This window comes from Psammomys obesus, unplaced genomic scaffold (assembly GCF_907164565.1).
Source record: "Psammomys obesus unplaced genomic scaffold, mPsaObe1.curated_primary_1811, whole genome shotgun sequence".
NCBI lineage: Eukaryota > Metazoa > Chordata > Mammalia > Rodentia > Muridae > Psammomys > Psammomys obesus.
The window spans coordinates 24,540,463-24,556,612 of NW_026596109.1; the positions used below are offsets into that span (position 1 = coordinate 24,540,463).

General features: G+C 40.2%; 1 protein-coding gene across 1 annotated transcript in view; it reads left to right on the plus strand.

Annotated features, from left to right (window-relative positions):
- The window catches only part of Actr2 (actin related protein 2), a 42,352-nt gene extending 26,675 nt beyond the window's left edge, over window positions 1-15,677 (plus strand). Inside the window, exons 5-9 of the mRNA XM_055628971.1 lie at window positions 1,686-1,822; window positions 2,331-2,480; window positions 5,925-6,070; window positions 8,505-8,637; window positions 13,054-15,677. Coding sequence (XP_055484946.1) covers window positions 1,686-1,822; window positions 2,331-2,480; window positions 5,925-6,070; window positions 8,505-8,637; window positions 13,054-13,224 — 737 coding nt within the window. The 3' untranslated portion in view covers window positions 13,225-15,677. The remainder of the gene's footprint in view (window positions 1-1,685; window positions 1,823-2,330; window positions 2,481-5,924; window positions 6,071-8,504; window positions 8,638-13,053) is intronic.
- Window positions 15,678-16,150: the final 473 nt, after the last annotated feature.

A 16,150-nucleotide genomic window follows, 5' to 3' on the forward strand; every position in this document is an offset into this window, starting at 1 on the left:
TTGGCCTCAAGAACAGAAATGAATGAGTCTTTTTGCTGACAGAGGAAACACAGTGGCTTGTTGTTGTTATTGTTGCTGTTGCTTATAGGATTTTGGTTGGGTATCCCACCCAGGCCTTACACATTTCCTCATGACTACAGGCTTTTGTTATTAATGTCTTTTTCTTTTGTTTTGGGGTGGTGTTTGACTATAGTAGCTCTAGTTGCCCGAGAACTCTAGTCATCCTGTAAATGGGGTGGGGGTAGGGTGGATAGGTCTCAGTTGGTGACCTTGCTTTTAGGTTTTTAAGATATGTGACCTAGGGCTGGAGAGTTGGCTCAGAGGTTAAGAACACCAGCTGCTCTTCCAGAGATCCTGAGTTCAATTCCCAGCACCCACATGGTGGCTCACAATCATCTATAATGAAATCTGGTGCCTTCTTCTGACTTGCAGGCACACATGTAGGCAGAATACTATAAACATAATAAATAAATCTTTTTTTTTTTATCTTTAATTAAAAAAAAAAAGATATGTAACCTAGAATTTTTGGTCTTTTGATCACAGATCTTTTGAGCTGGGTTTCAGTTTTGTGCTACCAGGCCTAACCAGATGATATTAGCAGATTCATTTACCATCTTGTGACTGTGTCATAGTCACTTTTCACAGTTGTTTCCATAAGTTGTTCATTATACTTTAGAAAATTTCACTTTAAGGGAATTCGGTGATTAGGTAAAAAAGGAAACTGTAGCAGGGTCTTTCTTCCCAGGCTCTTAAAGAAGCACACGATTGAACTTAGAAACCCCAGGGCAGAGTGACTGTGGGTAATGGCCCTTACCACCAACCCAACAACCTGAGTTTAGTTCCTTGACTCTACGTGATGGAAGGAGAGAACCAACCCCCACCATCCCCACACACCATAAATTGTCCTCTGACCTTACATGTGCTGTGGCATGCGTGTGCCACTTGCCTTCACATGTACAGCCCTACACAAATAAGAGTGTAAAGAAAGGAAACCAGGGAGCTGGAGAGATGGCTTAGTAGTTAAAAGTACTGTCTGCTCTTCAAAAGGGCCTGGGTTCAATTCCTAGCACCCACATGGCAGCTCACAACTATCTGTACCACCAATTCTAAGGGATCTGACACCTTCACACATAAAATAAAATTAAATAAATTATTTTTAAAAAAGAAAGAGAGAAAACCAAGGAATAGACACTTATGTCTGTGATTACAAATGAAGTGCTAAAGTTGGGCATGGGCACATGCTTTTAGTTCCAACACTCAGAGGCAGAGGCAGGAGGATCTCTCTTGAGTTCATGGTCAGCCTGGCCTACATAGCAAGTTCCAGGACAGCCAGGGCTACATAAGGAAATTCTGTCTTAGGGCTGGAGAGATAGCTTAGAGGTTAAGAGCATTGGCTTTTTTTCCAAAGGTCCTGAGTTCAGTTCCCAGAAACCATGTGATAGCTCATAATCATCATATGATGATATCTGGTGCCCTCTTCTGGCATTTAGGCATACATGCAGCAGAATCCTGAATAAATAAGTAAATCTTAGAAAGAGAGAGAGAAAAAAGAAAGAAAAAGAAAAGAAGTGCTGGCTTTGAGCATCACTAGCTGCTTGATTTTGGGGGGTGGCATCTACAGCATTTGAAACCTGCTGGCTTTGGTTTTTCTGAGCTGACTCTCAGAACTTCTGCTATTTGTGCAGGGTTGCTGACTGGTGTTGTAGTGGACTCTGGAGACGGGGTGACTCACATTTGCCCGGTGTATGAAGGCTTTTCTCTCCCTCACCTTACAAGGAGGCTGGATATTGCTGGGAGGGATATTACCAGGTACCTTATCAAGGTAAGTAAAAGAAAAATATTATAAAAACTAGTTTTTTTAGTTTGCTTACTGACTTAGACAAAAATCTGTGTCTAAAACAAGGGGCTAGAAGGCGGGCTTAGCAATCAGGCACACACACTGCTCTTATAGAGAAACAGCTCGTTGCTGTCTTGGCCAGCTCTCTACTCCCTGTAAGTCTAGCTCAGTGGAATCTAATGCCTTCCTCTGGACCTTTCAGGGACCATTTCTTGCATGTATATACCCACACACAGATGCACAATGCACACTGTTTAAAACAAATAAAATTAAATTAAAAATCAGTGTACAAGGCTTCCAGCATCACCCCCATGTACCATTTTTGGCCTTGTTATGGGTTCTAAGAATTGAGTTCAGGCTGTCAGGAATGATTGACAAGGGCTTTTTACCTGCCAAGCCATCTTGGCAGCCAACAGGGGTTTAACTTTTGTACAGTAGAACTCATTGGCAAAGATTATTAATTTACTACCTTTTTTTTTTTTTTAAATACCAGCTGCTGCTATTGCGAGGATATGCCTTCAATCATTCTGCTGATTTTGAGACAGTTCGCATGATTAAAGAAAAACTTTGTTATGTGGGTTACAATATTGAGCAAGAGCAGAAGCTGGCCTTAGAGACCACAGTGTTAGTGGAGTCCTATACAGTAAGTATCCTGTGTAAAATACACTGTGGGTTGAAAAGGGCCATCTCTGTTCATTAACGTCACTGAAGAACTTCTAGAGGTTTGGTTTGTTTGGTTCTGTTTGCGTCCCTCCACTCCACACACACTTTACAATGTGCTGGACATTCTACCGAGGGTCTTGTGTGTGTTCACCAGCTTAGGCCCTGGCATGAGTATTTTTGGTTTGAATCAAAGCAAGAATTAAATTAGAATGTAATTAGAAATGGAAATAGTATTTGAGATTATAGCATCATTGGGATATCATTTCTCAATGTGTTTTATACAGTGTTTTTTCTCTGGGATGATACTTAAGAGTTAAAAAAAATAGAACACAATTATAATTGTCAAATTATGGAGATAATTAATATCTCTTTGCTGCATGACTTCTAGGTCCTTTGATATGCCAGTGTATAGGCATTTGTGGAAATTTTGTGTACTTGTTTCTCAGACTGTTGGATTATTCTAAGACAGGATCCTCTTGCCTCTGCCCCCCAAATGCTGGGATTACAATCCTGAACTTTTAAATGGACCTCGAGATTTTGTAGCGTGTCATTGGTCTGATCTAAGAAATGCATCTTGGGAAATGTTTTTGCTTTGATTTTTCTTAGACAGGGCCTCACTGTAGCTGGGTTAGAACCCAGGCTGATTTCAGACTTACTTTGAAATCCATTATGTTGCACATATTTGTGAATAGTGCCAATATCAGTCACAGGGTTTAAGAACACTTGTTTGGCTGGGCATGGTGGCACATGCTGAAATCCCAGCACTCGGAATACTGAGGCAAGAGTACCACATAAGTAATGAGACCAATCTGATAAGGCCTCCAAAATAAGCCAAAAGAGCTGGGTGTGCTGGTTTTCATGAGTTCTAGGCCAGCCAAGGGTACATAATGAGAGCCTATCTCAAAAGACACAAGAGAGGAAGAAAATATTGTTAGAGGCCAGCTGTGCTAGCACATAACTTTAATTCCAGTACTTGGGGTGGGGGGAAGAGGCAGGAGGATCTCATAGTCTACATAGTAAGTCCCAGGACAGCCAGGACTAGAGAGACCCCCTGCCTTAACCGCACCCTCCAATAAAAGATACCATCCTAAGCATACAATAAAACCTACTTTATAACTTCTAATAACTGTTAGGTTTGTCCTGGTGGTTTCTGACCCAATTTTCAATCTTAATTGTTTAGAAGGAAATTGCATAAAATAAACCATGGGAGAACTATTGTTGTAAATAAAAATGAGTGTTGGGCTATATAGTGTTTATTATTAGCCCTATAATTATTGCGGCAGTATAATTTAACCCGCTATCACAAATAATAAGACACAGACACCTGTTAGATTTTATAATTGCCTGTTTACCTTGGGCTGGGCAGATATTTCCACTTATGCTGTCTCAATAACCTCATCATCCTATCCCAGCCCCTATCCAATGCCATCTGCCTTAGTCATCCTCATCTGGTCTACCTTCCATCCATAATCCCAATCTACTTGCTTATATTTTTCATCTTGGTGTTTTTTCCATTCATTCCATCCTTGGAATCCTTCCTTCTAGTCCACTTGGTTCCTTCTCCATGCTAACCCATCGTAGCGTCCTCTTGCCTCCTCTCTTCCTGTGTGTCTGTATTCATTGATTCTCTTGAACCAAAGCCCAAGAACCTTAGCCACGCCTGCCTCATTTTGCCCTGCCTAGGTATATGCCATCTAATCAACCAATCAGGGATAATGTCTTAGGCAGGTTAACACAACAAGGGTAGGTGTTGTCAGAGAGTAACCAGATCTTGAGGGCCAGTAACCAGCATCCAAATAAAGCATCAGAACAACCCCCAACAGAGAACTAACAATGTTAAGACATGATTTACGTTGGTTGGTGGCTGAGACGGGAGTAACCATTGAATTAGTTTAAGGTCAGCCTGGACCATCCTAACCCCATTTTTACCTCCTCCAACATCCCCTAAAAACCAAAAGGCCAGATGTAGTGGTGCCCTTTTATAACTTCAGTAAATTCCATATGGGGCAGAAACGTCACTGAGTTTGAGGCCCATCTGTATATATAGTTTAACCTCAAATTCTCCCAGTAACAGCTAGGCAGGGTGGTGCCCACCTGTAGTCTCAGCACTTGGATGGTAGAGGCAGAAAGATAGTGGCACATGGTCCATCATAGCTCCGTGTGAGATCCTGACTTGGGGGGGAAAGTAAAAACAAAATACTCTTATTTCTTCTCCCTTTCCTTAAACAGTTGGAGATAGCTTTCACAAATATATTCAAGTGAAACAAACTAATGAATAAGTGGAGAGGAACAAGTGTGGGCAAATGTAGGCTAGAATAAGATAGAAGAAACTCAGTACAGCTGGGTACATTAGGGAATACCTGTAGTCCTAGCTACTAAAGAGGCTGAGGCAGGAGGATTGCTAGAGTTCAGGAGCTCAGGACCAGCCCACATGACATAGTGAGCTCCTGTGTCTGGGGAAAAAGGAGGGGGCTCAGTACAATATAAAAAGGTAGTTCTGATGCAGTTTTCTTTTACATAGCCATGAATAATTTCAGCACACATAGAATCACTATTTTTAGGAATGTGCTTTGTAAATTTTATTGTTTAAATTTTAAGCATTGTTATGTGAAATTAAATGCCAACATACATAAGAACGCTTGTTACTTATGTCAGTCCCATTAATTATAAATTGATGTGAGGGAATTTCCACTTGACATCTCTCAGTTAAATACAAACATTAATTGGCTAGGTATTCTGGCATACTGTAATTCCAGCACTTGGGAACCAGATGCAGGAGAATTCTCTGTAAGTCTAAGGCAAACAAACCACATACCATAGATTTAAGCAAGTTAGGGTTTTCTGTGTAGGTCATGTGAGAACGTTAGACTGTCCAGATCTTACTGGCTTGTGTTAAAGTTATGCTTACCAGTTAGATAAAGTTTTTAAAGACATAGTAACATAAGAATTATTCTAAATCAATGTTCCCTAAAAATTTTTTTTGAGCTAAGGTTTCAATATGAAACAGCCCAAGCCAGCCTTGAATTCATGATCCTCTTGCCTCAGCCTCCAAGATTGTTGGCCTTGCAGCTTCTACGTCTTGCCCTGCTGCTGCTGGCTGGCTGGTTGACTGTTTTTAAGAGAGAACGTGTGTGTGCCCTGTGTAGATCAGAGGATAGGTTTTGCAAGGTCAGTTTGTTTTCTGCCTTGTAGAGATGCTGCCTCTTCTTAAGAGCATTGTGTGCCATTTTTTTAAAAAAAAAACAAAACAGTATGATGTTAATAAGAACATAATTTGAGTTATTTTGTTTCACCCAAGAAAACATTTGGGAAAATTTATTGCTTTTAATAATTTTGATGACAGAAAGATGCATTTAAAAGAATCAGTTACAGAGAATCCTGGGAAGTTGTCTTGCTTACTCGCACCTGGCTATTTTGTTTCTAGCTTCCAGACGGCCGCATTATTAAAGTTGGAGGAGAACGATTTGAAGCACCAGAAGCTTTATTTCAGCCTCACTTGATCAATGTTGAGGGGGTTGGTGTTGCTGAATTGCTTTTTAACACAATCCAGGCAGCTGACATCGATACCAGGTACAGTAGACAGCGTTTCCAAGTCATTTGTAAGAAGTACATGGGCCACAGAGATGCTCAGCAGTTGCTGTTCTTCCAGTGGACCTGACTTCAGTTCTTAACACCTATGTCAAATGGTTCACAGCTCTCTGTAACTCACAGCTCCAGCCTCTGTGGGCACTGACATTCATGCACACATACTGACATGCAAACACACACACCTAGACATGGTTTAAAATAGTAAGAATATACTGTTTTTTGCTTTTTTTGGGGGGGGGGGTGTTTTTTGTTTTTGAGGCGGGGTTTCTCTGTATAGCCCTGGTGGTCCTGAAATTTGCTCTATAGACCAGGCTGGCCTCAAACTTACAGAGATCTGCCTGCATCTGCCTTTGAGTGCTGGGATTAAAGGTGTGAATTATTTTTTCCCTTAACATGTATCTACTTTTTGGATAGAGATAAAATTTAGTTAGAGTACTTGACTATCAAACATGAAACCCTGGTTTTGATTCATAGCAGTGCATGTGTTTTAATTCTATTACATTTTATTAGTTAGTTTGTTTGTTTGGTGTGCATATAGTTTGGTGGGTGTGGGTGCCATGGCACACATGGAAGACAGGATAACTTTTGGGAGCTGTTTTTTTCCTCCTACTATTTGTGTCCGAGGGATCAACCTCAGGCCATTGGGCATGCCAAGAGATGCCTTTCCCCACTGAACCATCTCATCAGACCTTTAAATTTAGTTAGCTAGTTTCCCTCTCTCCCTCCCTCCCTTGTGAATGACATTGCAGTGATGCAGGAATGCAGGTGTCTCTTTAGCATTCTGGCTTTTAGTCTTTGGATTGATGCATCATTTGATAAGTCAATCTTTAGTTTTGGGGAGAGTTTCTATACTGCTTTCTGTCATGGTTATTATAATTTATATCAGGGCTCCTTAAACTTTTTACTTATGATACTCCTACTATTGGGGATCTCTAGAGTAACAGAACATACAGGGTTATTTGTCTCTCTCTCTCTCTCTCTATATATATATATATATATATACATACATACATACATATACACACACATATATAGAATATATATAGAAATGATTTATTAGATATATATGATGGCAAATGTCTTTAATCCCAGCACTTTATAGAGACTGAGGCAGGCAAATCTCAAGTTTGAGCATGCCATACATAGCAAGTTTCAAGCCAACTAAGGCTACATAGTGAGATTTTGACTCATAAACACAGCAGAGCTGAGAGAATATATCTCAGGAAGAATACTTATCCAGTGTATGTGAGACATTAGCTTCAGTTCTCAGTACTACAAAAAAAAAAAAAAAACAACAGAACAAAATGGCAAAAGTATGTTTAATGCCATTTCAGAAATTATTAGAGAATCTGAGCTAATCTCAAGTCAGAATTCACTTAATGATTTTTTTTAATGCAACTCAAAAGTTAGAAATTCAAGTTTTAAATTTTGTTTTTCAAGACAGGGTTTCTCTGTGTAGCCTTGGATGTCCTGGCTCTTTCTCTGTGGACCAGGCTGGTCTTGAACTTATGTCTACCTGCCTCTGCCTCCCAAGTGCTGGGATTAAAGGTATATCCCACCACAGCCTGGCATAACATCAGTTTTTAAAATCAAGCATTCTAGTCCAATATAATTAAAAAATATACTGATGTCATATTTAGTATGCCAAGAAGTGATGGTAGAAAAAATACCGTATTTGCTTTCTGTAATGTTTTTGTAAGAAGAGAAAGCTGTATGTGCAATAAAAATGCCCAGTTTTCTAACATACCATGGTCTCAAATTTGAGCCCAAATGCTGCATGGCATGGCTACATTTGCATTGGAAGGTAGACAGTGAGTTCAGAACACAGACCACAGTGAAGTTGCATGAGGAAATGTGGGTGAGGAAACTGCCACCACCAACCTTAGATTGATTGTACATTTGTTTTTTAATTAGGGTTTAACTGTTGCACGTTAGGGAACCTTTTACTGTTGTCAAGTATTTCACTACCCCCACATTGAATTATGTGACCCTGGGTGGGTTGGAGGCTGTGATTTGTTGAATTTATCTGTCAGTGTACAAGGCTTCCCTTTCTGTACATCTGCCCTTTTTTGTTCTAACAGGTGTACAAAGATCACTCATTGCCATTTGATTTACATTTCTTGATGATTGGAGTGTTTAGCTTTTATGTCCTTCCACTCCCTTATGTCAGCAGGGTATTGACACATCTTATTTGTTGCTGCTGTCATTTGTGACAGTCTCATCCAGCAGAGACTTACGCTTTTCTATTCTTCTCCCTCCACTTCATAGTGTACCTGGCATATATAGTACTGGGTTAGAACCCAGGGCTTCATGCCTGCCAGGCAAATGTTCTGCTGAGCTACAGCCCTAGCCCAAAAATAAAAATATAATTAAAAATAAGGTACCGTTTTCATGCAAATATTCACTGTCTTCCTAGATCTGAATTTTACAAGCACATTGTGCTTTCTGGAGGCTCTACCATGTATCCTGGCCTGCCATCAAGGTTGGAACGAGAGCTTAAACAGCTTTACTTAGAACGAGTTCTAAAAGGAGATGTGGAAAAACTTTCTGTAAGTATCTATAGTAACTAATTATTGTTTTAAAACCCTATAAAGTAGCTTATGGATCTTGACAACCACTAGAGGGGGGCAAGAAGTCTTGAAGCAGATGTCTGTGCAGTTAGGCTCTTGAAGACTTGCAGGGTTCAATGGAAATTGTCCTGGGGTAGTGCTCCTATCAGGTTACCGCTCTATTGAAAGAATGCAGGTCACTGAGTCCAGTGCCCTTGATGATCTATAGTGAGCAGCCTGGGCTCGTACACTGTGTGCAAGTGCATGAGGAGAACCTGCTCTGCTGTGGAGAGAGGGGAAAGGAGATGTCCTGCTTTGGGGGCTTTTTGCTTTGGTCTTTTTGTCTGCCTGATCCCCTCCCCTTTTTATCTTTCTGGAAACAAACTCATACTATGTAGGCCTGGCTGCCTTACTATATTGACCATACTGGCCTTGAACTTAAAGAGAACCACGTGCCTCTGCCTACTAAGTGTTAGGATTACAGATGTATACCATCAAACTTGGCTTTGGTTTTAACTTTTTGAATATGTAATCAGCCTTTACTTACAGCCTTTCAGAATTCTGGTTTTAGACTATTTTTTCTGTCTACTTGTTGTTTGTCTTTGTTTTGTTTGGTTTGGTTGGTTGTTTAGGTTTTTCTAGACAGGGTTTCTCTTTGTAGCTTTCACTGTACTGCACTCCCTTTGTAGACCAGGCTGGCCTTGAACTCACAGCCTGCCTCTGCCTCCCTGAGCACTGGAATTAAAGTTAAGACATACTTTGTTGTATGTCTTAACTCCTCAGGCATGTTTGTGTTTCCAGAATTATCACAGCTCTTTAAATAGATTTTATTGGTAATTGTTGCCATGTACTAGAATGTAATTGCTGGTGGTTCTTTTCCCATCTGTGGACTGTGTAATATGGTGTCTAGAGAATGGATGCAACCAAGAGTCCTTTAATAATGGCTTTATTCTTTGGGTTTGTTACCTGCTTTTTTAGATGATAAGATTACACATTTCAGAGGACTGATGTTATTGGGCTTTCTCAGTATTTCACTCACATTCCTCATTTCATTAAATTATATAGAGAATTTAAAATCTATCTCTGGTGATCATTTATTTATACAAACTTTTTTGAGGTAAGGAGTCTTCCTAGCAGTATATTCTGGTAAACGCACTGAACCTGGTTTTACACGCTCTGATTTCCCCTTCCTTTTCAGGTTTGAAGTGCTAGGGTTTGGACCCAGGTTACACACACTAGGCAAACACTAGCACTGAGCCACACCCTAAGCCCAGGAAACATCTAGCACTGTGCCAAAACTGATTTAGACCATGGAAACAAAACATGGCTAAACAATAAAAATTGCTGCTGTGAGTTTAAGTAACTTACTGGTGGTAATAATAGTATAGAGAAAAGGAAAGGAAGATTCGGAGAAAGACAATGGTTGTTGTTGGTAAGGGCGTGTGCCCTTTTCATGCCTGATCAGAAAAGGCCTCTCATGAAGTGCCTTTGGATCAGAGACCTGTGTCAAGTTAGGAAGTTAGCATTTCTAGTCAGAAATAATGCAAAAAGATGAGTTGGCAGAAATGTCTCTGTGTGGCTGGAGCAGAGTAAGCTAGAGAGGGTAGAAATTCGGTCAGAAAGCTAACGAGCAGACAGGTCAGTTATGGTGAAGATGAAAGATCTTGAGGGTTCCGAACAGAAAAACGATATGATCTGACTCAGCCATAAAAGAATCCGTAAGCCCTGTGCGTTGGAGAAGGAGCCAAGAAGGGTAAGACAGGAAGTTATGAGGGGGAAAAGAGCTGGTAGTGGCTTAAAAATGGAGTTGGGCTAAAGTAATCATCTTCGAGAGTGAGTGGAAAGTGGGAAAATGTCCTAAAACAGCATGAAGGCCCAGGTGAGGTTGGTGCCACATTTAAAGCAAGGTATTGAACTTCTGTACTGTGTGCTGAGCTGCTTAAAAGCAGGTTCAGACTTGATTACCTGAGTTGATACTTTGCCAGGTAAAGGAGGAGAGAAAAAAGTCACTGAGGATAATAAAATGAAATGGAAGGAAGAGGGCTGGAGAGATGGCTCAGTGGTTAAGAGCACTTGCTGCTCTTGCGGAAGAGCCAGGTTCAGCTCACAACCATCCGTAACTCAAGTTCCAGGGGATCCAGTGCCCTCTTCTGACTGCAGTGAGCCAGGCATGTACATGGTGACAAAAGTACTTGCAGCCAAAACTCAACACCCTTATCAGGCTTTTAACAACTGTAGGGGATTAGACCCCCCCTTTTGAGTACTCTTTGTGGGTACTGCAGTTACATACACATACCCATATACAGCTACACACACATAATATTCAGGCTGGAGCTTGATACACTGCAGACTCTAAGCGCCTTGGACCTGAAGATTCATTCTGCTTGTCCTGTGGGTAATGTCAGAGCATCTCAAGAATGTTCAGGTTCCTTTGTCAGCAGCTGCACTTCTGTACAGTGTTAATGGTTTAGTAGTAAAGCTTTGTGAATGGGAGTAAAGCTCTACATGGCCAACAGGAGTCAAAGGATTTTGGTAATAAGGGATCCTACAGGTCCGTTCTCACCTCCTCTTCCCGCCTCCCCCAAGTTTCCTGGACTTACTTCGTAGACCAGGCTGGCCTCCAACTCACAGAGATCTGCCTCCCTCTGCTTCCCAGAGTGCACCACCGTGTAGGTGGCACTCCTGTTCTCTTCTCCCATAGGCTGTGGCTTGTTGTCGTCCCAGACTCCCCATCTCATTGGTTTAGGACACACAGTCTTATCTAATGAATAATTTGGAGTTTGAGACTGCCCCCTTTTTTTCTGAGGGTGATTAGTCATATATAGAGATACATATAGACAAGCAAGTACCCAGTGCTAGCTAAGGAAGAGAGGAATCTAGCCCTCCTGCTTGTTAGGTCTCAAACCCGGAACAAACTGGCTAAGATGCCTAGTTAACATATCAGAGTGGACCTGCTGCCAGGTTCTCTCAGCATCCTTCTGATGGCTAGCATGCCCTGCCCCTACCCTAAACTTCTTCAACATAGGGGCTGGCCTGCCCTTCCCCCAGCTGCCCTTCTTTATATAGTGCAGTATTTTGGTTACCTGATTCTTTCTTCTAGCCTTTACCCTTCTGACCTCTTGGTCTGGCCCTCCCCCTCTCTTCTCACATGGCCCATCCCAGGATCATGTCCACTGTGGACTCTCCCAGATGTTCCTGCCTCTTACTGTACTCTCCTTTTTATGTACAATAAACCTTCTCCTCCACTAGGAGGAGACCTAGGAGCAGTCATGTCCTTCCATTTTTATGTTTCTTTCTCATTCTTCTGGTGCTAAAACCAGGGACCAGTCATGCCCTTTCCTTCCTTTTTTTTTCATTCACTTATCTGTAACGCTGATGAACTTTAAATATACCTTGTATTGAAAATGGACAGTAGCAGCTGGGTGGGTGTAGTGGTACACTCCTTTAATCTCAGCACTTGGGAGATGAGTCAGGCAGTTTGAGGCCAGCCTGGTCTGCGTAGTGAGTTCCAGGACAGCCAGAGCTATATAGTGAGATCCTGTTTTGAAAACAAACCAAAAAAAAAAAAAAAGAGAGAGAGAGAGAGAGAGAGAAAAGAAGAAAGAAAATGGATCAATGCAATCTATAACAAACATATCCAGCCTTGCTTGTTTTGAATACATTTCACTTGAATTTAAGACAGTAGACTGTCAGTTTTGTATATAAGGAACTGGAGGTCTGGGGTGGAGCTGAGCTGTAGTCCACATCATAGGTGTGGATGAATCTTGAGTTCAGTCCTGTCTAAGGGCTACTGTGGTATGATAAAACATCGTGATCAAAAGCAACTTGAAGAGGGAAGTTTCTTTGGTTTACATACCTTGAATCAGTATATTGAGGGAAGCTGTTAATCCCACTGGGTGAGAATAAGACCAATACCACTATTTTGAGCCAAATTTGAAGCAAGCTTTAGTTAAATGCTGGCCAGGATTATGGACTATGGCCAGGTCCGTTTTTGTTTTCCCAGAAAGTACAAAGAATCACAATTTTTGGAAGCTTATAACATACTTCTCACCTAGTCCAATACCAGAAAAATCAGTTTTACTGTGTTGCACTGAGCTAGAATTATGGTGGTGTTAGACCTTGAAGAACACTGCTCAGGGACTAAGGAAAACCTGTTCCAATCTTGCTTCTGGTTCTTGGGCTGTTAGCATAGTGATCGTTTGTGCAAGTTACTGCAAATCAGGGTGACAGGTGTGAATTAAGATTCTTGCCTCCTAATCATGCGTTTGGGAATTAGTGAATGTTTCTGTGTCTGAGGTAACAGCCTGTTGTGTGTGTGGATTGCAGATTGTGGAGAGATTCAAGAGTACATATGCAGAAGTCTTCCTGAAATAGAGCATTATGCATACATGATCTCTTGTTCTCTTTCTCCTGTAGAAATTTAAGATCCGAATTGAAGACCCACCCCGCAGAAAGCACATGGTGTTCTTGGGTGGTGCAGTCCTAGCAGACATCATGAAAGACAAAGACAACTTTTGGATGACCAGACAAGAGTACCAAGAAAAGGGTGTCCGTGTGCTGGAGAAACTTGGTGTGACTGTTCGATAAAATGCCAGGCTTGTTTCCATCACGCCTGTAAATGCTTTTTTCTTTTTCTGTTTTTCAAAAAAAAAAAAAAAAAAATTTCTTTATTGCCAATCTTTGAACTCATTCACCTCCAGGACTGAAAGAGGCCTCTCTGTCCCCTTTGACAGGAAAGGTCAAGTTTTGTTTTCTGTCTTGGGGAAGCATTGTTAAATTCTTGTTAATGTGGGTAAGTCTGGTTGTTTAATGCAACCAGTTCTCTACAAACATAACCAGAGGGCAAAGGGTCCCTGCTGCTTTGTTTCTTTCTATGTAGGCATTTAGATCATTCTTATATTCTCCCTATTTTTGCTTTATTTCTCTAATGCTGCTAGTTTTAGTTTTAGCACTGTAGGTGGTATGTCTTTATTAGCATAAGAAAAACTTTCACAGGAGGTTTTACATATTCTGGGTGGGGGTGGTAAGGGATGGGTGGGCAGCCCTGAGCCCTTGAGGGCCTTTCTTCTGTAGTGTTAGCTTTCAGCAGTTAACTGCTGCCACTTTTCAAGTGCCCTAAACATCTCCTAGTAACATCTTAGGGAAATTTTGAGCTCAGAACTAAGGTGTTTGGGGTTGGTTTTTGTATGATGGAACAAATTGGTAGTCTTTCTCTTGTGACTTTTGAGGTTTTCTGCTTCTGGGTACACAAGATGAACCTCATTTACAATACTTTGACTTGGTAGGTTTTCTTCTTTTGGTCTGTGTGGGACTGTTTCCATACTATAGAAAAAAGCAAGCTTAGTGTTTCATTACCATGAGGTTTAGGGATCATTTATTCTTTACGTCAACCTATCAGCTGGGAGTATAATTCCTAGACTCTATCAATAGTGAAAAAGGAACATTTTAAACAAAATGCTTTTGTCGAGTCAAATTACGGTTAGAAAACTGCTTACGGGCTGGTGTTCTCCCAATGCTGTTGTTTAATTTGGAAGCAGTGAGGTAATGATGCAAGTACCATTCTCGAAAGTTGTACTTTTAGGGTCCTGGTGCTTCTTGACTAAAACAACTATACACAGAAATAATTACTGGCAGTAGGTTATAGTTGTTATATTAATGTTAACATTAGGACTTGTTGCCAGTCTTTTTTGTTTTTTTTTCCATGAGATCTGGCACTAAAATTTTAAGAGCAACAACCAATAGAAAAGTTTACCAGGAGTCAACTTTGTGTCTGTACTAAAAGCCAGTCCTGGCTGCTACTTCCCAGCCATCTTTTGTTCTTGGAGGAAGACTGATTTATGGTTTTGGATATGTTTGCAGACCTGTCAGGAAATCCTATTTATGAGTCCTCTTGGTATTGTTTGTTATCTCAGAAAATACCAGGTAGTACCCAGGTGTGAGTTCTTTCTAATATTGAAAAATGAAATAATGAAAAGTCGTATCACAGAGTATTCAAAATGATGATCCTGGGAGAAATATTTTCCTTCATTTCAAAATAGTCTTTACTAATGATGAATTTGAAAGAATAGCTTTTTCCTTTTTTTTTTTCCTTTTTGTATGCTTAATATCAGAAATTTTTTTTAGTTAACTTTAAAATTAGTTTATGTGAAATCAGCAGCAAAAAGAAGTTAGTGTTAATTATGCAGCTTCTGTGATATTAAGTATTTTTTGCCTGTTTTACCTCAATTTGAAAAAATAGGAGAAGTCTGTTTGCATGCTGGCCATGCTCAGTACACACAACAGCCCGCCATTGCCGGCTGGTCGGTGTTGGGTGCGTGACTCAAGTCACTTTGGAATTCCTAAGCGTTCCTAAATCATGTTGTCAAATAGCCCACTCTTGGGAGTCCTGAGCCCATTGCAGGACACCTACTGTATATAGGACTGGTACCAATGACTATTAAGTGCAGAAAATGATCGACTCTTGGCTTTGACCATGGTTTTAAATATAGGGGTAAAAAACAAGGAAGAATAGGATGGACTCTTAAATAAAACAGTGAAAGAACTTTTTATCATTCGTACCTTGAATGTAGACTTTGTTTTATTTCATAATTCTGCTAGCAAACGTGACTGTTAAAATGTATTTATATATGTAATAATTTAGAAATTCCATTTTATAGTTTTCCTATTCTGAGGTGAAATAATGAATTTCATAATTTGGGAGCTGGGACATACTGTATTCTATTGGAGGTGTTAGGTTTGAGTCCTTCAAAAATGAAAAAAAGAATCTGTTTTTTAAAAGATCTGATTTTTAACTCTTAAAACCCGTTGTCGCTTAGATTTCCAATGCTTATTAAAATTCTTTTATTTTTAAATTAATATCACCAATGCCTTGGGGGACTTACTGGAAAATGTGGTATTGGGTATTAACTTTCACAGTTCTGAGCACTGTTAGTGTCTATCTGGCAAGTATTGGAGAGATCAGTGGAAAGCTAAATATTCTAAATTTAACACAGATATACTTCTTTTTGATTAAGAAAATAAAATCAGATTTTTCAAAGTAATTTGAATTTTGTCTGTTTTTTCTTTTAGTTTTTCTCTTTAATTTCATTATTTTTAGTTGTACTTTCAGTTTTGCTATACAAGATGGGTTTAGAACTTTAAACCAGTTAGTCCAAAGTCATTCAGTGTTCTGTTGCTGTTGTGTTTTACCTTACGTGGGGTGGAGGGTTGAGACAGAGTGCCATAGCCCAGGGTGATCTAGAACTAGCCATGTAGCCAAGGAGTACTTGAACTCTTGATCTTCTTGCCTCTACCTTCCAAGAGCTGGGCTTATAGGTGTGTTCCACAGTCCCAACTCTATTTTAGTGTTTGTTATTTACAAAACTCATTTATTTTTACTGAGGTTTTTATTTACTTATTTTTATTATGATTTATCTACTTACTCAATTATTTGTGTAAGACAGTCTCTCTCTATGTAGTCCCAGCTGTCCTAGAACTAGCTGTGTAGATCAGGTTGTCCTCAAAGTCACAGAGA